This window comes from Larus michahellis, chromosome 9 (genome assembly GCF_964199755.1).
Source record: "Larus michahellis chromosome 9, bLarMic1.1, whole genome shotgun sequence".
Classification (NCBI taxonomy): domain Eukaryota; kingdom Metazoa; phylum Chordata; class Aves; order Charadriiformes; family Laridae; genus Larus; species Larus michahellis.
In genome coordinates, this window is record NC_133904.1 from 45,303,579 (window position 1) to 45,326,556 (window position 22,978).

The window sequence follows — 22,978 nt, forward strand, 5'->3', positions numbered from 1 at the left end:
CAAGAAGTGTCCCCTGAGCCCGTGTGTCCCTGCTGGCGGCTGGGCTAAGAAAATGTTTCTAAACTTCTCTGAGGTACAACAGAGATGTTTATCCATGTGGTTTCCACAATGGGGTGAAGAGGAGCCGCTGTTTTGCTGCCGTTTGGCTGGTGTGTGGTTTTGCTGGCGGCCGATGTCCTGACCTTGGAGCCGGCGTGTGGCTTTTGGCTCCCGGCGCTCTGCCTTTTCCTCTGTTTCTCACACCCCTCCGAGCCGGCTGCACCTGAGAATTAAGCCCAGAAGTAAGCTTCAGCGCTCATGTCAGGTTTGAGCGAGGCTCCCTGGGCCTTTGCGTTTAAACATGCCTGGGATTAGCTCCATCAGCCTCCGGATCCGCTCAGCTCCTACCAATTTACCTGCTTGGATTTGTCTCCTGAAGGAAGGCAATTTGAAGCTGTAAACGTTACAGCTCTATTAGAGACCGCCAGCGCCGTGCCCCGTCGGGACCCCTGCCAGGGCTGGCGCCGCCTCTTCCCGATGAGCTGTCGGGAGCTGGGGTGGGAGATGCTGAGCGTGGTGCAAGTTGAGGGTCGTGGGGGTAGCCGGGGTCCTGCTGAGCCCCCAGGGAGCCTGGTAATCCCTGTGGGGTGAGGGGGGTCTCCCCATCCCTGGAGGGCAGTGGGGCTGGGGGCTGCCTGCGCAGCCTGAAATAGAAACTCTCCCGGGGGTGGGTCTTGCGAAAAAAATCTTTGGAAACTGCTGTGGGTGGGATGTCACATCTCATGTTTTCTGCAGGGGGGTTCTGAGCCAGGGGCGTGGGTTTCTCGGGTGCGATGGTTAGGCGAGGACCGCGCGGGAGCAGAGCCGGGTGGCGTGTCTCGGCGCGGCAGGGAAGGCGGTGTGTTAGGCAGGGCGGTGGGTCCATCTCGGCGTCCCCCAGCTCCGCGCCCACGGAGCCCAGAGAGGTACCTCAACGCTGCGAACCCCGGCGAGAGGGGTGACCAAGTGGCACCAGATAACCAAGGCGCCGGGGCACGAATCCTTCCCCCAGCCAATGCGGGAGCCCCGTGCTGCACTGGGGAGCAGGATCAGCGCTCTCATATGTTCTCCCCTTCCTGGAGGGCACGTGGAGCCCAGCGGGCTGCGGCCAGATGGCACAGGGAGAGCTGCCGGGGGCAGAGATGGTGCAGATGCTCCGGATGCTGTGCCCGCCGAGGCTGAGAAGCTCTTGTAGCGGTCTCTATTTTGCAGTACTTTGTTTTTTTCTCTATAAGCAAACGTCTAATGAGGCCGGTGATGGCTCTCTGCCCGCGGGAGAGGAGGGGGTCCCCAGGCGGCCCCCGTGTCTGCAGGCAGTGAGCGGGTGAAGAGATTTTCAGCGTACGCCGGGCCGATTCCCCTGCTGCGCTCGCATTACTGGGGAGCTGGGCTGAGACTGGGCATAGGGGAGAGCGGGGGGAACAGAAAGGAATGAAATAAAAAAAGAAAAAAAAAAAAAAAAGGGAGAGGGTGCTGGCTAATATGTACGTGGCAGAAAAAGAGGGGAGAGTTCTAGTTGAAAACAGAAGCTGAGAAAAGGCAGATTGGCAGCCAGCATATTTCTGGAGACAGCTTTCTCCTCCGTAGGCTGTGAGTCGCCTAAGAAACGTGTCAATAAAGCATGCTGGCAGGCACTGTCTCTAATAAATATATATTTAAGAGAGACATTTCTTCAGAACTTCTGCTAGGAGATGTCTAATTCTGAAGGGATGGCATGAAAAATGGCATCCCCAGTGGAAGCAGAGAGTTGCCATGGGAACTGGAACGCTTTGAATGCACGTCGCTAAAACAAGAAAACATTATCCCTAGCAAAGGAAATTAAAAATTACATCTGGAGGCATCTGCCCTCTGCTTGTCTCTGATGGGAGTATCGGAGTATTATGCAGCATATTGTAATTTATGTGGTGGGCAGAACTGAAAATTCGGTATTTGTTGCTGAATTTTTGTGAGTGAGTGTGATAAAAAGCCTCCCTGTCCATGGGACAGACAATGCTGGTGTCTGAACAGCGCTGGGGAGGGGAAGATTGAGAGCCAGGGTGGTATTTTCTCTAAAAGGGTTTTGCGCGCTTGGGGATAAAACCACAGCCCGAGTGCACAAATAAGCCTGTCTCGCCGTGTGTGGATCACCCAGGGTTTGCCAGCCCCATTTGCCAGCCGAGGACTTTCCCTGGGAATCAGGGAGAAGCCGGGCGAGAGGGGATGTGATGGAGGGGGCACGGCGTTGCGCTTCGGAGACTCTCTGTTTATCCTTGCAAGTTTGGGACGGCAAACACAGGAGGATTTATTTCCGCCTGGCAGAGGTGGGCTTGTGCCCCGTGCTCTCCAGTGCGTTTCTTGGTGCGTTGGCAGCAGCGTGGGCAGAGGGAACGTGAGCCCAGGCGGCGAGGAGAGCTTGCCCTGCTGCGACACAGGGCTCTGGCATCAGAGAAAACGCTAAATTGCCCAGCGCAAGGCATTGTGAATGAAATACGTTTATTTGTACCGCGTATTGGCATCGCTACAAATTAAATGAGCGGCGAGCAGGCAGCCCGGTGACCCCTGCGTGGCAGGGCAGGGGCAGCTCGGTGGAGTCCGTGGCACCGTGGACAGCCCGGGGGGGTCACACGGGCAAAGACAAGGTTGGGGAGCACAAGGAAGGGAAAGCGTTTGCCTGCGTTGCCCTGGGGGTGGTGAAGGATGCCAGAAGTGTCACTGGAGGCGCACCGTCGCAGGAGCTGATTAAGTCCTCCCGCAGAAGGAAATGCCAGCCAGGAGCTAATGGACGAGATAAGGGAACCAGAGTGCAAATTACTGTGTTGCTCCCCGCTACGGTTTTCTTGTATCTTTGTCTCAGTACCTGGTGCTGGCCTCAGGGGACAGGCTCGAGAATTAAATGGACTCTTCCCCTCAGATATACAGCAAGCCCCAGGAGCCTCTTCCTTTTGCTTTTTTTCCCTTTTTTGCACATTACAGACCATCACGCCATCTGGCAGTCCTCAGCCCGCAGAGCAACCTGGAACAAGATATAGCCAGAGGCAGGGAAGGCAGATGGGGAAACTGAGGCACGGCAGAACTGCATTGCACGCTCGGTGCCGTAGCGCAGATTCGCACCAATGGTGGGGCTGGAGCTCAGAGCTCTGCCTGCAAACCCCACACGCTTGATAGAGTGTTTATTCTTTCTCCCTCTGCAACGACACAAAATTGGTGCAAAGCCAGGGCGTCTCTCATTTGATTTTTCTTGCCATTCCCCCGCTTGCTTTCTGGCTTGCCAGTCATTTTCTATGTATCAATGATTATCGGGTTAGAAATAGCAGTTTTGTATTACACCCTTGTGCTTATCTTCCTTTTCCTGGGGATCTGCCTTGAGGTCTGATGAATTACAGAGCTCCCTAATTGCTTTAAAATGCTAAGGATTTTACTGACACTGATCTGAAGTTTTTGCAGCTCCTCTTCGAGCATGTGAGTGGCCTGTTGGGAAAGGATGATTTCTGTTGAAGAAAGACTTGCTGAGAATGAGTTAACAAAAGGTTTGGTGTTTTTAGGAAAGGGAGTAAGCAGTAACCTGCCCAGGGCAGTCTGCAAGCTCCCTGGTGGAGCAGGTTCAGAGGTGCACCACATCCACCCAGGTCCTGGATAAGCCTGGTCTAATGCCTGACTCTCCCAGCTGAGTTATACACGTGTGAAGGGATACGGCGAAGGCAGCAGCTCGGTGGATGCTTCGTTCTGGTGCCTTGTCTCCCCCGTGTAGGTGCAACATCAGGCGCAGCGCTGGGGCACGGGACCTGCCGCAGCCATTCCCTGAGGGTGCTGTTCACCAAGATCCCTTGATGTGGTCAACATTGTCACTGACCCCTAAAGAGGGAAATTAAGCGAAGCCGAGGTCAGGAAGGCAGGCCCAAAACTGAACACAGGCATTTTACGGGGAACATGGGGAGGTTTGCCTAACACTGAAGTATCAGCCTGGCATTTTTACCCTCATCTCATTGCTCCCTCCAGTGCCTACAGCCATGCAGGCACCCTGCAGGACTGCGGTCGGCAAAATTCTCCTGGCTTTGGTTTCATTAGGGCCACAGCTGCGTGTCCCAGCCGGCAACACGGCGTTGCCTGGCTGCTCTTCCCCCATCCACTGGGACCGTCAGGGATTCCCTTCCCCGAGTGCCTCTGGCTTAGCCATCAAGGACAGGCTTTAATACTGAACAAGTTAAATTATGCATGCTAATTTATATTCACACATTTTCTCATTGTATTTATAATATATAACAAACATGTTTATGTAGCATCTCTCTTCCATTACCACAGGGTCTCAAGGCGCTGTAGAACCTCTGCAAGCATGCTCATACATACATATTCCTCCTCTGTCTTCGTAGCATCTGAGGGTGTCCTGAGTCCTTAAAATAGTAACTACAGTAGCTTTGTTCATTCCGTCTTCTCTGTCTGCAGCAAAAATAGCTCAACTAATTTGTAGTCTCTGTTTGTACTCTGTATGTGTGAGAATGAGGGGTGTGTGTAAAGCCTCCATGACTGCACATCCTCCAGCAGTCGCTGTTTCTGACACTCTCTCCTATTCCTGGACTTTATTTTTATCAGTAACTTGCACCCCGTCCTGATTCTAACCTCTGGATGTCTATAATGCAGTAATAAGAATACGTGCGTGCGCATGCCTGCATGGGGCCATGAGGGAAAGCTAAATTAAACCACACGAGCCAAATGCATAGTTCTGTTGAGTCTTGCGGTAGCTTTTTGCCTGGGCTCCTGACGGGGTAAGGCTTATCACATCTTTCTTTCTGCCTTTTGTCTTCTAAAAGCTTTTGAGCCTGTTGGCTGATCTGAACAAAACCTGACAGAAAGGTAGATATCTCCGAGATTTTAAGTCCCTGCAAGATTTGTGGAATTATGCGGCTGAGTGGAAGAAGACCCAAACTAGAGAGAGGTTACTGGATGGGATCAACTGGTGTCAGGCATCAGAGAAACAGGCAGGAGAAGCTGATCTGCAGGGAAAGCAGGGTTTGTTGGCTCCGCTACTGGTAGAGCAGCATCTCTCCTGGGCCGTTTGTCTGGATAGAGCTCTAACCTGCATCCCCCACTCTTGGTAAATGTGAGGAAAGCGCCTTTGTCCAGCACGGGAGGGTGTGAAACCCCTATAGCACCTTCTGCAGCAACACGTGGACTTACCCACCGTGCCAGGAATGCCTAGAGACCCCTTTTCCATTACGTGTTGAGATAAAGGGACGGCGTAGCATGCTCTGCGCAGGGAGTGCAGACCAGAAAACTGGGCTACCCTGTGCTGTTACTCACGTGGAAATGCTAAGGAGGGAGTGCAGTTTCTCACCCAAAGAGGGACAAGCAGATGCCCTGTGTGCCTTTCAGCGCTGTGCTGGGACGCTGGCTCCCTGCTCGCTTGGAAGCAAGGAGGAACAAGGTGTGCCTGACTCCTCTGCTTTCAGCAGTAGTTATGCCTTGATCCAGACTCCGGAGCCAAGGTGTTATGTAGGCGTGGAGAGAGCTTAGACCTGGGTCAGAGCCACGAGCCCGTGCACAGCGCATTTGGAGGCTGCTTAGGGATTTCTGTTCCAAGAACTGAGCTGATCTTCCCTACCTAACCCAAGGATTTTGTGCGCTAAGGATCACCTGGGAATTAGATATCCATCTAGGCATTATGGTGTGCCATAAATCCTAGACTAAGCCATGCTCAAGTGGCAACTGGGTCGCTTCATGGTCCTGCGTCTTGTTCCTGCAGAGGACTCTGGATGCAGCCGTGTTAGAAAGCCGCATATGCGGTATGCTGTGGGAGACAGGGAATAAATCTCTTCGTTGCATCAGCTCTCCCCTGGCCCTGCTAAGAAAGAGAGCCAGGGCAGCAGGCTGCCTCTTTGAGGGATTTGACGGGCATCGTCTCACTTCATCTGGGCTGAAAAACTAAGCATGTGTAATTGTAGACCACGCTGATCTCTCTCATCGTGTGCAAGTGGTTTTGTTGTTGGCTGTCTCTTGAGAGAGCCCCTGAAATTCTTTTGAACTTCTTGCTTCCCCCTATGCTGAAATATCCAAGTTGGGGGGAGAAAGGAGAGAGAGAGAGAGAGAGCGCGCAGCTGGAAGTGATACCACACGCCTATCTGTGTTTACAGATTTGATGACTTCTCTCTGGTCTGGCTGGAGGACATGCAATTGTAGACACTGATGTGCCATCACACCAGAGAGAAGGTAGTGATTCATCACCGCGGCTCACGGAGCAGCTCCTTGGGAACTGGCTGTACAGTAAACGCTGGCAGTCCCAGGGCGTTCAAGCAGCAGCGGTGACTGATAAGCCAACCCCTGTGAAAAGATGCGTCGGCACCCCAGGATGGGAGGGACAGGCTTGATGGTTTCGTGGAGAGCAGCAGATAGCCTTGTTTCCTGTATAAACGCGCTGCCTTTTTGATCATACCTCTGCAGAATTCACGGGGAGTGTAACTGAGGGGGTCAGATCTGTTACACAGACGGAGTTACTGCAGCTTTACCAGGGAGACAGGGCGACCACTTCTGTAAGCAAGCAAATAGCCGAGCAAAACTGCGTTAGACAAATAGTTCCTGGCACGTAGGCAGAGCTAGATACGGATCTGATCCAAAGGTCTCTTTGGCAATCCCCTGCAGGCGTTTACTCACCCCGGCTTTTTCTGAGATAAGACATTTGATTCAGACATTTATATTGTGTCTTTCCTTGCTGTGTGGTTTGTTATGCGGACTATAAATTTCCCAGTGCTCAGTCCTCGGCTGACCCCACCTTTCAGTGGATGAGCGTCCCATCATCTTTAACCATGTTGTCCAAGGTGGGAGCATGAGGCTAAGGCCAGCCTTCATCCATGGAACCCTGGTCATCCTCATCTCTACATTCATTAGAGAGAGGCAGATGCCATCAGAGGGTGTCGGGTCCGGGGGGGCTGACCTATCTCTGGGGTTACCCTCCCCCCATGGACAAAATGGGGCTAAGGGGGTCTCTGTTTGTGTCTTGGTGCTTCTGCCCAAGTGAGTTTTCCTGGAGGCATGTTGGTATTTTAGGTAGTTTGGGGAAATAAACCTGTCGCCGCTGTTAGCTCTGTCTGGCCTGCAAAGGATTGGGCCAGCTGCCAGCCCTCCTGGTGACACTCTTGGCCATGATCGCCGCCATTCAGCATTGACTTCTGTAGGCTGGGTGGTGGTGTGCTACCAAAAGCCTTTGCTTTTTACTGATTTCAACTGTTTCAATTTTATATAATTCTATTTATGGAGGTGGTTACAATTCATTCCTATGTAAGGAAGGCTGCTGACAGGACCAAAACACCCTAGGTATGTTCTGGGTTATTCTTCTTCTGTATACTCTGCCGTCCACTTTTGGGAAAGATGCCGAGGCTGAACCTGTCAAACCTGGGTGAATGTCTGCGATATGAGCCTTGGCTTTTGCTTCTGAAGAAGTAATTTTGTATTCAAGGATGATGAGGGACTGAAACAGCCAAACAACATCTGAAAATACGTATTTTGACTTTGGGACTGGGATTTTGAAGAGGTTGAGTGTGACCTCTCTATGTGCTGTCTAAGATCCCCGAGTCAAAACCAATTGAAGCGAGAGAAGGGGTGATGCTGAGAGCTGCCCAGGTCTCTCTGCGCTCCGGCTCTGCTCTCCCTTTCGCAGACGCTGGAGGGAATGCCAGTACCTGCTCATTTTTTTGCTGTCTCTGTTCCCCATCCTTCCCCTCCTGATCCATGCACAGCCTCTGCTCCCAGGGCACTTGCTCTGAAAGCATCCCAGGTGCAGTAGGGATCTCTGTGGTCCTGACACTAGCAATAGCTCATGCTTCTTTGTGGCTTTTGGGTGGCAGGAGCTCTGTCAGTCTATGTCCTTGGAGTCAGCTTTATCCCCTGGCTGGGCTGGACAAGCCTAGGAGGCATTAACAGCACTGCAGTGATGTTTGCTGAAATGTTTCCTTCTGTGCTCCCTTAGCAAAAAATGCAAGAAAAGCATCTCTAATGTGTGTGGGAGAGTCTTGCTGGCCCCGCAGCAGGAGAGCAGCAGCAAAGGCTACATCAGGGCTTCCTTGTGCTTGGCTGGTGGTGTAGGAGATGTCATGTCTCCATTTCTGCAGCTCTTGCAAGGGCAGCTGTGGGGAGATGCAAGGTCACCCTCTCCCCTCGGGCAGTGACCCCTCTGCTTGTGCCTCCCTGTCCTCTCCCAGTACTGGCATGGCAGTCCCAAGGGCAAAGGCACAGAGAGGGTACCCCCTGCCATGCCATCCAGAGATGTGCCCTTCCTTCCTCAGTGCCTCTCTTCTTACTGAAAGGAGACACAACTCAGCCCCTGCTTCCCAAAACAAGGCAGCACCACTGGTTAAAAGGCCATCTGAAAAACCAAGGTAGGAACTGGCAAAGGCAGCGGCCCTGGTGTGGTAGGACTGAAGCTGTCGGGGGGAGAGGAGGGACCCGCAGCGGGGTTTCTGGCTAGGGGCTGCACTGTGCCACCTCCGAAGGCAAGCGCTGCCCGGGGTTGTGGTACGGCTCAGCTCCGGTGCGCTCATGGGGCTTGTAGCAAAGGTCGTGGAAGCCTCTTTCCATGACGCTAAAATTGGAAGGAAGATTAAATCCCCCCCAGTGAGAGGCTGAAAAAACCGAAGAAGCGAAGCACACAAAAAGCTTCTGTGTGCAGCTGCAAAAATTACCTTCTGCTGCTTATTAATTAGCATGGCAAGGATTTGGGAAAAGGCATGAGATGGAGGTTGTTAATACAAACCAACTTCTTGTGTTTCCCTTCCTGGGGATGCTGGCTTAGCTGGAAAGCACCATCCTCTCCAGTGTGCTCGCTTCGGGTCACGTGATGTGGGAAAGAGCTACGCAGCATCCCCTCTCTCTTCACGGAGATGCTGCCCTCACCGCAGGCTGATGGGAGTCCTTCCCAAAGGATTTTGTATATTTGAGAGGACACTGGACAGGTCCTTGGACGAGGATCGCTGAATAAGGGGACCTCATGAAACTGAGAAACCCCTGAGCTGAGGGTAGATGGGATTGCAGTCTAGGAGGGTGTTACTGCACTTTTTAGATTGTGACCGCGATTGGAGATGGGATATTGGGCTGCCTGGAGTCCAGAGCAGTTCTTAGGGAGCCCAGTGCAGAAACATCTACCTCCAGGAGCTGGCCTGGAGCAGATTGAGGGATTGTACCCTTGGGTGCAGAAGAGTCTGCAGCGTCCTCCTTTCTGATCTCAGCCATGCCATCACGCACAGAAGGACCGGTACAGACAAGGCTTGTCGCCTCCGAGCTCCCATAGGTGCCAGCACAGCCCTGGGACAGAGCTGGAGCACTGCCACGAGGAGCACAGCCTCGCGGAGGTCCCCATCCCCTCGCGCATCCAGCTCCTCTCCGAGATAAGGCTGTGCAGCCTCCCTGACGTCAGCGCAGCTGCCAGGAATCCCCTGCACGGAGCCGCAGTGGCTTCGCTCCTGTTTTAATAGCGCACGTCGTTTGGGAGCCCCCAACGCTCGGATCCAGGCACATCATTTCTGGTAGCTTGCGGCATAGCCCCTGGGAACCCCTGCCTGGGAAACGTGACTCTGTTCCGCGCATCCCCAAAACCTGAAGAGCTGAAACACAACGGGCCGAGTGGATTATATTACGGCTGAGATTCTTAAATAAACAGGGCTTGATGAGTGCAGTGGGATGTTTAATAAGAGCCTCCTCAACCCCCCCCCCCCGCGCCCCCCGCCTCCCATAATCGCTGGTAAAGGCAGCCCTACGGTCTGCAGCCGGCGAGGGGGGAGGCAGCGAGGCAGCGTAATTTGTATTCTAGCTCTGCTACTGCTCCTAGTGCTTCCAAGAAGCAAGTAAAAATAGCTCCCCGTCATTTTGTAAATAATAGCTATCTCCTCACAGACCCAGGGAGTCACGAGCACTTAAAAGGGAGATTGCGGGAAGGGACGGGAGGGGGTGTCTGCCTCGAGCCAGGGCCAGGAAGGTGGGACGTGGGGACTCAGGGTGGGGGACAAGGGAGGGCAGGTGAAATGGAAACCCTGAAGCACCTCAGCAGCAGCCGCTGCTGCTTTACACCTTCTGCACGCATAAGGGAAGCATCCGACCCTGGTGGAGTGGAGCTCGGGGGGGCGGGGGGCAGGATCTGCCCCTCCGCACAGAGCTAATAGGGACGTTCGTTGCCTGCACAAGCAGCTGGATCTGGTGCAGCAAATTCTTGGAGAAGGAGAGGGGTAGCTTTTCAAGAGCAGGCAGGTGTGGGGAGTGCCATGGTAACGCCGTGGGAAGGGATGTTACAGCTTTTGTTTTACATTTGCGTTGCAGATGTGCCCAGCTGTGGGGGGTTTCTGTGGGCAGGAGCAAGGCAGCATTGGTGGGCAGGCAGGGACGGGGCTTTGTACCCTAGGGGGAGAAGGGGCAGCTCTGATCGACCTGCAGCACCTTGTTCCTGCTCACGCGCCTGCCTCCAGATGGTTTTGGAAACACAGTTGTGCTGAACCTTGTGAATCAGCTGAGCCTATAAACGGGAAAGGCCCCCAGACGAGGGAATCGGCCTCAAACAAATGGCTTGGGAACATGGCATGCCACTTGGGTCTCAAAATTCTGCCCGTGTTCAAACGTTGAACCTGAAAGTCTTTTGCTCTTCTAGTTTTGTGACTGCTTTGGGGTCTTTTTTTTTGCTTTCTGGGTCCCTGGGTGGCAGCAGCTTGGGGCACAGAGGTGCTTGTGCAGCATCCCAAGAGCAGTACCGAGCCCTGAGCCCTCCGCTGGCCACCAGTGCCGTTCCCCCAGCTGGGCTCTGGTCCTTGCTCTGCTCCAGCTTCCTACCTGAACCAAGTCTCTCTGTTTTTTTGTTTCCCCGACCATAAAACAGGACTGGCAGCATCCTCCTGCCACCCCGGCAGGCTCGAAGGCTCAACTCACTTGTACACGTTAAAAAAAAACAACAACTTTGAGTCACAGGGAAGGATGATGCTAGGAAAGGAAAAAATGCCGTTTAATGTTGTGCAACAGGTCTGGGGGAAGTGCCTAACCCTCTACAGTACAGTCCTTAATTATTAAATCTGTATGAGAACCGGGCAAGGCAGCCAAGCTGCGGTGCGAAGCGCGTCTGCGGGTTCAGAAGGAGGTAAGGATTTCCCTGCCGTGTCTCTGAGCGGAGGCAGGAGATGCTCCTCTCTCAGCTTTCTCTTGCTGCAAAAGTAGCTGCGGTTTCTTCTTGTTTGGGCTCGGGGTGGGTAGGTGTGAGGATGAGGAGGGGGGAGGCTGCCTCAGCAGCTCCTGGTTTCCCTGGAGGAGAAGGTCTCACCATCACGGAGCAAAGGAGCTCAGGCAGGGCTGCGAGCAGTGCGGGTGCTCCTGGGCTGGAGGATCACGAAGGAAGCAAATCTCCGAGGCCGGAACTCGCTCCGTTCTGCTGGTCTTTTACTTATCTCTGGATTTCCCAGCTCTGCTGAAATCCCTGCTTGCGTAGCAATGATTTAATTTCAGAAATCCTTCCGGATCCCAGCCAAATCCTGCCCTTAGGAGCACATATTAACAGGGAAAGTTCAGTCTGGCTTTTGCCATGAAAACGGCATTTTTCTGAGTGCTGGGGGACATCAATAAGCCAGTGACCGAGCCAGCCCCCCCCACCTTGTCCCTGCACCGGGTGCTGCCTTGCAGGCACAAAGGGGACCCACTGAGTTCGGTGGGTTCACATGGCCTGGCCCTGGGGGAACATCTGGAAATGGGGGATCCTCTTCAGACCCGGGATGTAATTAATTATTAATATTAAAAAAATAATGGTACTTCTTAATGCCATTGTCTTTGATTGGATTTGCCAGTAGATTGAAGGGGTGGGAAGGGGTCTCTGGGGCTCTGTGACAGCCAGGTCGCAGCATGACAGGGACATAAAGGCTCATGTAAAGAGCAGGATCATATCGAACGGTGTCCAAACCTAGTTCTGCTTTTTTACCTCCTCATCAGTTCCCGAATCCCTTCCCTCCTGCTTGGCCCCCGAGGGTCACGTTGTAAGGCATGGGTCCTTTCATGGACCCCTGTCCCTCTGCCGCCTCGGGTGCAAGGGACAATTCATTCTGCGCCTCACAAGGACTGGTTTCACTGGCCCTGGGTGGCCGTGGATTCCTCGTTTGATAACCACAGCTGTAAATTATTTATCTTCGGCAAACTGAATGCCGAGGAAGGGAGGGGAGAGAGAGCTTGTGTTTTCTCTAAAACATAATTAGCTGTTTCTCGCCGCATGTGTTAGCGGAAGGCGCCTCGCTTCACCGAGTGTTCTCGGCTGTGCATCTCATCTGGAGGCTTGTTTGGAGGGAGACAGAGAAAATACCCCGAGTGTTTAAATCTTACAGAAGTAACTCATTTTGTTCAGGATCCTGTCTTGTTGGCTTCTGGGCGTTTCAGAAAGCGTACCACATACATATTTCTCTTTAACCTTCTTTTTATCGCATCAAGGCGAGATCAAGGGTTACTTATATAGCACAATAATATCAGCCACAGGCTGCATCAGAAGCTTTCCAGCCATAATAACTAAAGACATGTATACGTATATTTTAGCCATTAAGGAGAAAACCCTGCCAGAATGAATTACCTTATTTTTTGGATGCAAAACTTTGAAGCACAAAACTAAGCCTCATAGTACTGCAAAATAACTGTCAGGGGACAGAAGGATTTCCATAACTGAATTGAGCAACGGGCCATCCAGGCTACTTGCAAAGCTGCTGCGCTGGCCAAAATGGGGTACTAAGCATAAAGAATGAACTCTGGGGATCTAAATTGGTTCTTTTGTTGGAAGAGAAGCTCTGAGCCAGCCCATGCCATACAGAAGGAGCACAATGGCATGATCTATCCCTAAATTAGCGAGGATATATGGTAACATAGTGCTAAACTCAAGGCACCCCATCCGTCATTTTTTCAGTACAAGCCGGTGGGCAGCGCGTAGGACCGTCAGTCTGGCAAATCGCCGTGCCTTGGTTTCCCTGCAAAATGAGACAGCAGCGGAGATTTCAATTGGGAAACATGCCGAAACGGTAGCGAAGTCAAGCGTGAGAGTTGTATGTGCTGCTCGGCAGGAATAATACCTGCTGGTGGCTGCCTTCTGCAAAGCACTTCAGTTTATCTTTACCTGAAGGCAAGTGATTAAGATTGCCCCTGGGTTTTAGCGCTCGGGGCAGGAACTGGGGCTCTGTGGTTTTGCCGGGGCAGGGAGGCTGCTCTTCAGCATCCATGAGGGCGGCACAGCCCGGGATGCGGGGGAGCGTGTGATGCCGGTGAGCAGCACCTTTGCAAGAGCAGCCGCTCGCCAGGAGCCAGGCACTTAAGAGAACAGCAAACACCGTGGCAGTAAAAGGCAATCAGAATATTGATTCTTTTTACATACGGATAAGCCTGAAGCTGTAACAAACCCAGGGTTTCCTAAAACTGGCGGAACATCGCTAGGCTGTTTATCAGGCTGGGAGACACAAAGGGATTTCAGATTAAAAGGAGTTTCAAAGCATCAGGGCTTACCTCTGTATTGAAAACATGTGGATCTGTACCACGTTATGTATTGTGTAGCCGCATACGTTTTGTAAATACGCATTGTCTGGCTGCGCGGGACATATCCATCCTTGGTGTAAGCATGGAAAGCAGCGGAGCTACATCAGAGATGAATTTGCCCAATTATGAGTGATAAAATCGGCCGTTGTTCAGGGCACAGCAGTGAGCATGATGCCGGCTTGCCGAGGGCTCGCCAGGGAGGCAGGAAAAACCACCAAGTAACAAAAGCCCAACCCTTCCCTGTACAAGCAAATTTTGTTCTCTAATTGCTTTTTTTTCCTTTTTTTTTTTTTTGTCCCAGATAGCGTAACTGAAGTCAAGACAGACATTTACGTGACGAGTTTCGGCCCTGTCTCGGACACGGATATGGTAGGTGCTACTGGCTGGTCGCCTCATGGGGAGGGATGGCTTCTCCAGCAGCCGCGGCGGACGTTTCCCACCCTCATCCCTGGACAATCTGGGCAAAAGCAGGATTTTCCTAAATGCCAAGAACATGAGCAAGCATCCCAGCTGCCTGCCCGGGCACGAGTGTGCCTCATCATCTTCTCAAAGGCCGTGGGGAGCTCAGTGTGGCTGGTAGACGGGTTGTTTCTCAGGTGCATCTGGGCTTTTAGAAACGAATTGATAATGGCAAATGCAACCTTGGAGGGTCAATACCTTTGCACTGCTCAAGCACGCTGCAGGCTTTAGTGTCTTTTTCTTTCCTGCAAGTGCAATCTAATGAAATGGGGAGGTCTGCCCGTGGGACCAAGACTTGTACGTAGCATGCTACACCTCCTACATGCCTTGACAAACACCTTCACCGTAGCCAGCTTTCCTTGACCTGACTGTGCATGGAGGAAGGAGGGTGCTCCCTGGAAGAGAGGAGGATGCCAGAATCTGGCCTGTTTTGGTGGCAGGGACAGAAGAGAACGGTTCGCCATCAAACTGTCCTTAGTGCTTGAACCAGAAGGGAGGCGAAAAAGAAGAGTGAACTGATTGCAATATTTTGACATGTTCAGGGAAAATTATTAATGAAAAGGCCTGAGGTCTGAATTTAGGCTTGTATTCCCACAACAGTTTGTCTTCTAATTAAAACAGGACTGTGGAGCATAATTAATAGTGAGCTTTCTCAACAGTGTTTCTTGCAGCTCGTATCCCACACGCGCCCAGGCGCACAGAGAAGAGTTGGCTCTTGATGGTTGCTCGGTATCCCCAGGGTGCCACATGAGGACAGTCACGCATTCAGGACTGAGACCCTCCTGCGCATCCAGTCCCAGAGGTGACCTGGTGCTGGCATAGCCCAGGCCGGCGGTGGGCAGCCCTGGCTTTGGAGTGAGCCCACTCCGGGAGCAGGCACTGCTCTCACCAGCTGGGTCAGGCAAGAGCAGTGTCCTGTGGCTCTCGTGGCGCCTCCGGAGCTGGGAGGGTTTTCTGTACTTACGTGGCCAAGAACGTCTCTTCAGCTGCCCCACCAACAGGCCGGTGCTAGCAAGCGGAGGAGTTGGGGGAGAATCAAATCTCTGTGTTTCATTGAGGTGCCAGCCCCATCACGCAACCCCGTGTTGCGTTGGAAAGATCGCTCCTTCCAGGGTTAGAGGTTCACTTGATGGCATTGTAGCCAAGAATACTAATCTCATCTGGGTTCTCTCTCTATCTCGCTTGCTTTCCTACTGCAGCGGAGACCTATAATATATTCAGCAATCTTAGCCCTTGGGGAGTATCTGATAATTACTTCCAAGGTGGAGCATATTTGATTAAGGGAGCGTGTATAATGAACTGTGAAGAAGAAATACGAGGTATTGAAAAGAGGAAGGTATTCTCCGCAATGTGATTTGACAAAATGAATTTAAAATTAGGAAGACATTTAAGGAATAATAAATTATTTCCCCTTCGCATGCTTTAGTCCCGTGTATTTTACAAATGCATAGCGAATGTGTTTTAGCATGCCGTTCTGGTGCTAAATGCACTCGGAAACGTGAGAGAGAGAAACCCCGTCTCCTCGGAAAGCGTGGGGAGAGCCTGCTCTTCTGCGGTGGTTCCTTTCATCTCAGGAGCGGGGAAGTCCCTCCTTCCCAGCTTGCATCTGCCTGGTGATCTCGTTCCCGGCCCTCCCACAGCCATTACTCACTGCGATGGAAAGCCGCTCCTGCGCATCTTGATGCGGACAGAGACTGTAATTATGATGATGGAGGAGAGGCAGGTAAAGCTGCAGAGGAGAGCAGCTGGTTACAAAGCATGGAGGAGGAGGTGTAGACCTTTTCCTTGAGATGCTCCAAGGGACTTCTAATCTCTCATCTTGGTTTGGAAAGTAGAGCCTGATAGGACCTGACACATGCCTGATTCTTTGGTGGTGAGCTCTTTCAGCTCTGACAAAGTCCCCAGGAAATTTAAAAAGGAGAAAAAAGTTCAAGGGAGCTTTATGCTTTGGTGGATGGACTCCGGAGACAGACTCAGTCTTGATGTTTTCCATCACTTCTATAAGACGAAGAAGAGGATAACGTAGAACTAAGCGTGCTCCTTGGAAGGGGTGACTTGGGAATGATGCTCTCATGGAAAGGAGTACAGAAAAGAGAGGGAAAAATCTGAACGTGATTTCTCTTTTCTTCAGGAATGATTACTTAATATAAAAGAAGAAAAATAGGGCCTAGGAAGTTGTTATAAAAGCTTTGCTTCTTTGTTTGTTTTTTTTTTTTTTAGTAGGAACAGGGCGTTCTGAATAAGATAGCTCTTCTCCTGATAAGGACTTTACCCAAACCTACCTCCTGGGACTGCACATAGGTTCATTCCTTTGGTTTTATCACTTTACTGAGCTTAAAAACACAAAGTGGAGATCACTTCCATGAAGGAGCAGAATATCTCGTACAGGGAACATAGAATCTTCTCTTTCCTTCCCCGAGCCAGCCTCCAAAAACTTCGCATATGAGCAGGAGTGGCCAGGAAGCAGGGATGAATTTCTTTACCGAGATGCTTTTATTCAGCTGCCATCTGCTGCAGAACCTGTAGGAATTTCTGTGACCTATAGGAAACTGATGCGCAGCAGCTTTTAAATGCTGCTGAGAAGAGCTGCAGGAAAGAAATCACTCACAATGATAAGTTTAGTTGGTCCTGCAGCCTGCAGGAACCCGTAAATAAAGACTATGAATCTGCAACGGCAGGGGAAGAACAGCTGGGACAGACAGATTTTCCGAAGCCCCCGTCTCTCTCTGAACGCCTCCTGAGCTAATGAGATCCTTCATTAGCAAGAGGCGGCGTGTGTCGTAGAGGTGAGCAGTGGTGCAGCTCATGCTGGCGGGCTGAAGGCTTTCGCTCGAGTGACAGGGACACTCAGAGGACACGGGGCGTCTTCGGTCATTGGGAACAGCAGTCCCTTATGCCAGGCACCGGGCAGGTTGATTTAATTTTGCCTCAGGATGGCCATGGAGCCGTAGCACCTTCGCTGCTCGGTCAAATGGTTTCTGAGCTGCAGGCACCAAGCGAGGAGCTGGTCCTTGGCTGCAGGGTTTCAAAGAGATGACTTCGGACCTCGGCTTAGGAAAAGGGTTTCTACACAAGCTGAAAGAAGAAAAAAAGAAAAAAAAAAAGAAAAGAAAAGAAAAAAAGGGAAAAATAGGAAAAAGGAAAAAGAAAAGGAAGTCACAGGATCTTGTAATGCAAGTTTGTGAGGTTCTTGATTCAGTGCTTTTCTAGAGGTGACCTAGGGAACAAAATAACATTAAGACAATGTCGTGAAAGGGTATTTCTTTATTTTTTTAAGAGCAGGGGTATACTTACTAGTATCTTGGCCAAATTCCATCTCCAGGAACCTTTTATTTGCTTTTTTAAATTCCCATGTAGCTGCACGTAATGGTTCTCTCCCCTGAAACATCTGCATAAAGGCGGCGGTGCAGCAGGGCTACCCCAGGACTGGCCACTGGCCACTGTAGGCTCTATTGCAGCTTTGTCTGCAGAGGTCAGCAACACAAATTTTGGTGCCATATTTAAGTCATTCTACAAAATGTGGTAAATGCCCTCTATCCTCTGCAGATTTCGCCACTGCTATTAACCCTTACTTCTTGTTGCATCACGCTTCATGTCAACCAAGGTGCGGCAAAACACGGTATACGCTCAATGACTGAAGACATTTGCCATTTCTTGAAGCGACTTGTTTGCAATGAAGAGCTGAGTAAAACAAGGCTTATTTTTCTCTCCTTTCTCCACAAAGGAATACACTATTGACGTCTTTTTCCGGCAATCTTGGAGAGACGAAAGGCTGAAGTTTGATGGTCCCATGAAAATACTTCCCCTGAACAACCTGCTGGCCAGTAAGATCTGGACTCCTGATACCTTCTTCCACAACGGGAAGAAATCTGTCGCCCATAACATGACAACACCCAACAAGCTGCTGCGCCTGGTGGACAATGGCACCCTCCTGTACACCATGAGGTAAGTTTGTGTCTCCTGGGCCAAGGCCTTCCAGGTCCTTATACACATGGAGGCAGGGGTGGGACCTGCAGGGTTTGTGCAGGCTTCCACCGGCTCTGTTAGCACACTTGAGTCTTACCCTGCTGCTTTCCCTGCGCTCCTTGTATCCTACCTGTGTAGGGTCACTGATTCTCAACTTAAGCATATTTGGAGGGGTAGCATTTTTCCTCATCATTCACGTTGATTTTTTCTTTTGCGACGCACGCGATGAGGTTGAAGTGTTTGGATCTATAGTTTGTGGAATTGGGGCACCAACTGGGGCACCCGACTTATTCTTGTTCCTGACCTCTGATGGGATATAAAGTCAGGACTGGTAGGGGAACGTTAGGATGGGAGAATTTGTTGTTCTCCAGCAGCTTGAGGACAGATCTAAATTTGTTCGGCATGTTACGCTGGAGCTCTTTGAAACATCTAACAGGAAACCCAAGCTTTCTTGGGAGAACAATGGGGGTTTTTTCCTACATCATGGAATCAAAAAGCCAAATCTGTGTAATCTATGCACACCATTAGGAAAAAAAAATTAGCAGCTTATTAAAAACTGTGCTTTGGAGGTGCCAGGTTTGGAGAGGCCGTTGGGAGCTGTCAGTTTAGCCCGGCCCATGCTGTCCCCAGCTGAGCTCCCAGTGGGAGCCCCGAACGTGAGGTAGCCCTGCGGCATGAGACCCCAGGCGGTGATACAGCCTCTGCCTCTCCACTGAGAGCCCCGGCAACTGGGGCCTCCTTCAGAAACAGGAGTCGCTGCTGGGGAACCACGCTCGGGCAGTCATCTTCTCTGGATTTCTCAAGAACAGCCCTGGTACATATATTTATCACTAAGCTGCAACAGGTGGAGAGCATGAGGAAAAACGCCTTTGGGTTCATTTTATGTTCGTTCTGGAACTATTCAGATATTCCTGTATGCTTGTAAGCTATTCCGCCACGTAAATAATGTTTGCCACCTGGGGCTGATGTACTAATTTGCCTTCTGAGGTAAATAGGCTTATAAATGAAACAACAAGCTACTCATAAATGCACAAGAATGATGATATTGAGCTGGTTTTGGAAAGGTGTAAATCTTTGTTTTCAAAAATTATTTTCTCTGCCTCCCCCTTCAAGCTGAGCCTAACTAATAACAGGCTTCATTGCGGATTCTGTGTGCCGAGATGCTACCCTTTCACCTCTGTTTTTTGAGGACCAGACAGAATTTCATCTCTTCATAGTTAAGCTGGCTGTGAATCTATATGGTGTCAGCAAGTTTCACAGCCTACGTTGATAAACAATGCTCTGCTTTTGTGCAGCAGCTCTCGAGTACGAGCTAATCCTGCCAGTGCCCTGGGGGTCTGGGTCTCCACACATCAGCGATCTCGCGTTACTGAGGCAGATGGGGTAAATGAAGGCAGAAGCCCAACTTGACTTAAGGGCTGGGTTCAGCTCCCAGCTCTCTGACCTGCACGTGGATGACTAACGCTCCCCCTGTTTGTATCATCGTCTGACTGTAAAGTATTATAGGAGCTACTGGCATAAGACAGGAAAAAAAGGACTCAATTTCAGGGCTTTTATGTCATTTCACATCTTCTTTATTCAGCAAACAGCCATTAGCTTCAGCAAGTTTTGTGTGACTGAGAAAGTATTGGATTTACTTTTCTGTTTAGGGCTGAGCAGGTGCCAGGGTGGCAGCATCACGAGGCTCTTGGGAATGAGCTTCTTGAAGAAAATGGAGTCATGGGATTTTTAAAATAAATTCAACACATCCTTCAGTTTAGCTGTCTCCCAAAGAAGGGGGGAAAGAAGGAGAGTCTGGACCTCCCTTTGTGTCTCAGAGGTACTTGAAGGTACCTCTGAGGCTTTGTAAGAGGTGAAGAGCCCACTCAGAGATACCCAAAGGTTGAGGGATGGATATCAGGCCTTTTGTCATGTGTTATATTGCACAGTACCAGGAGCTGTAGCGCATGGAGATCTCTTCCTCACCCAGCGCAGATTGCTGTTGTAGAGAATGTGTAAAGCTATCCTGGTGGGGCTCCGGGCAGCGCTGGACCAGCCTGATGCTGGAGATGTGGTTAGAGGTGGCCAGATGGCCATCTGGAAAGCTCTGCCCACCGCACGGGACAGTGTGTCAGGGGCAAAGCAGAGCTCCTCTGGGTTTGCATTGCAACACATCCAGGATGGGATGTCTGTCCTGGTGCATCTGATGATTGCCCTTCTCCCTGCCGCTGAAGGAAATGCCTGCTCAGGGCCACACAGGGTCTTTCGAGTAGGGGCTCAGAAAGGAAGACTCAAGGGCACAGACTGCATGGTCGTGCACAGACTGTGCATCAGGCTGAGAGGCTCAGAGACCAAGTTCTACCTGGCTCTGCCACTCGTAGGCACTCACACCTCAATTCCTCTGTAAAATGATGGTGATGGCATCACCATCCCCTGTTAAGTGCTTTGAAACCTCCTCCCAGGAAAGGACTGGAAAGAGACTCATGTTTTATGTCCAAGTGGCACATTTGCTGTTCTCCCCCATGCCCAGGGGCATGCACATGTGTCCTTCTCAACGGAAGGAGCAGGACCACGAAGGCAGTCGCAGCCCCACACAGCTGACGTCCAGCAAAGTGCAAATCCCAGAGGCACGCTCTGTCCTGCTGACGAGGGAGTGAGTTTGGACCTCCACCAGATTTCTCCTGGACTGGCAGGACCGCCCAGAGGATCCCTCGCAGGCTCAGTCTAGCCTGGTACATTGCCATGCAGTTTGACTCCTGAGACATATCCTACTCCTACATATCCTCGTACCAGCCAATATCCTTGAGGGATCAGCTCTGCTGATGCGCAATTAGAGGCATGTCTCTTGCTATTTATCCTGCTGTGAAAGCCAACTTCTCTTAGTCAAGGCTTACACTTATAGATGAAGTTGCTCTGGTGGAACAGCAACTCTGACACAAGCATCCAGCAAAATTACACCTGTGTGACAATATTTATAGCTCCTGGAGAGAGCCTCTTTATCACTGACCTGGGCTTCAAGGAGTCGCGCACCAGCAACAGTCCGGAGATTTCCTTTAGTCACGGCACAGCCTCCACGCAGATCGGTGCAACGTCACGGTGCCAACATCTGATCGCCGACTCGGGCCATGGCACCTGGGTGACAAGGTGGCCTTTGCGGCCGCAGCACAAAATTGCATTTCTCTGTTCCCCTCCTTCTGGCTGCTGAGGGAGGGACAGGATGACTGATCCCTCTGCCTCTTCCCTGCTACTCCGGCTGCTTTAGAGGGCACGGGGAACACGGTTTTATTATGTCGCCCTGCCTCTGCAGTCTGGTTTGTGAAGCTCCTACAAGATCCAAGTAGTTCACAAAAGCCCAGCTAGGGCCTCAAAGCTCTGGTGTCAGAGCGGAGTACAACGAACTGGGAATTGTGATTTACATAAGGTACGGACAAAAAAAAAACTCAGCTGCTGCAGCAATCTCTGGTTGTACTTGCCGCCTTCAATTGTGTGGGGCACATAGATAACGTTCTGGTTCTTCCTGGCCTTGAAGCATATGAAAATAGTGGAAGCTTAATGCTCTGCCGATGGGATTCGACTTTGTGAATCCGGGCTTTAAAGAGCCCTCCTGCTCTTCGCAGGGACTGTCAGAGTGGCGTGTCGAGGCTTTGTGGTTATTGTCAGAGTGTTTCCCAGACAATATGTGCTCAAGTTATGCGCTTAAAGGATGTTTTCTTTAACTGCCAGGCTGACGCATTCAGCTGCGTGCCCAAAGACTTTGCCTCGGGAGCCCGTATTGCTAAAGACAACGTGAAGTCCTTAGTGGCAGCGCACGAGCGCTTGGGAAGGAGGATTGGTGAACGCCTGGTGAGGCAGAGGCAGAACAGGAGGGAAAGCTGAGTACAAAGGCACCCAGGGCACGTGCAGTCCTACCGGGGCCATTGAACCCCAAATAACAAGTCGTGTACCTACTGCAGCATGTTCAGGGGCTTGAGCTTCCCAGGCTGCTTCTTGAAATCACAGAGCTTCGCAGTGTCTCTCCCATCAAAGGCTTTGGGTTGCCTTTGCTGCCTGTTTTTGCTTTTAACCCCTGGGCAACTTGTGAGAGCTGTAGGCTGGAGCTTGCAGAACCCTTCCACACGACGGAGGTGCAACCATCGCTCTCCTTTCTGCAAGAGCAGCAGCTGGGACATCCCAGCACCAGCTCCTCCGGGCAGTATGGTCTGGCAGCTCTTTGGCTGCATCCCACGTCAGGGCTGATCTTCAACAACAGCGTAAATGGACCAAGCAGACCAAAGCTAGACTGCTAAACACAAAAGCAGACGAATAGACGAGGTGAGATTTGCACTGCCTGCTTTTCCCTGCCTTACAGATTCCAGAGTGGATCCAAAGGCAGAAATGATCTGTTTTCCAGGCTTGGTTTTGTGCAGGCAGACTTTTGTAAGGAAGCTGTCCCAGGAGGGAGAAATCTTCAGAGATCACCTTATCTCGCTGCATTTCTGCCACCATGGGCTGAAATATCCAGGGGCTGGGGGAGGATGCAAAGTGAATTCAGCGCCTTCAGATCCAGCCCAAGGATCCTGGAAGCAATTTGGCTTTCAAGCTCAAACCCCAGCAATTAAACCTAACCTAGATTCTCACACAGCCTGAACCGTAAACACTTATTCGGCCTGACTGTGGTTATTAATGAATCTCCTGGAGGAGAAATCAGGACAAAACTCAAGCAATATCCCTGGCATAAACAAAGTCGGTTCTTCTGTGCAGGGTGCTGTCATGTTTTTGTACCACACGTACACCAAGGGATTATTACATTTGCGTCCCAGAAATTGGACTGAGACTCTCGCTCATCCTGCAGCACCACGACGCAGGTAACGACAGGGGCTCTAATGACACATCAAAGGCTTCGCTAAGCTCCCGGTAACCATGAGAACGAAGCTGAAGTGGTTTGTTGTACCGTCAGCCCTGGGAGAGGTATGTTTAGCCTGATTCACGCTTCTTGCCATTGTGTTGAGCAGTTCAAAGGACTTCCTGTGACTTTAAAGAGAAAAACATGGTTTCTTTCCTGGATGTTCCACTTTTGGTGCCATTGTGC

General features: G+C 51.2%; 1 protein-coding gene across 5 annotated transcripts in view; it reads left to right on the plus strand.

Moving 5' to 3' along the window:
* The window catches only part of LOC141748445 (gamma-aminobutyric acid receptor subunit alpha-3-like), a 99,013-nt gene that overhangs the window by 51,337 nt on the left and 24,698 nt on the right, over positions 1 to 22,978 (plus strand). For all 5 annotated transcript variants that reach the window (XM_074600510.1, XM_074600507.1, XM_074600508.1 and 2 more), the window contains exons 4-5: positions 13,808 to 13,875; positions 17,690 to 17,910. In XM_074600510.1, the coding sequence (XP_074456611.1) occupies positions 13,808 to 13,875; positions 17,690 to 17,910 (289 nt within the window). The remainder of the gene's footprint in view (positions 1 to 13,807; positions 13,876 to 17,689; positions 17,911 to 22,978) is intronic.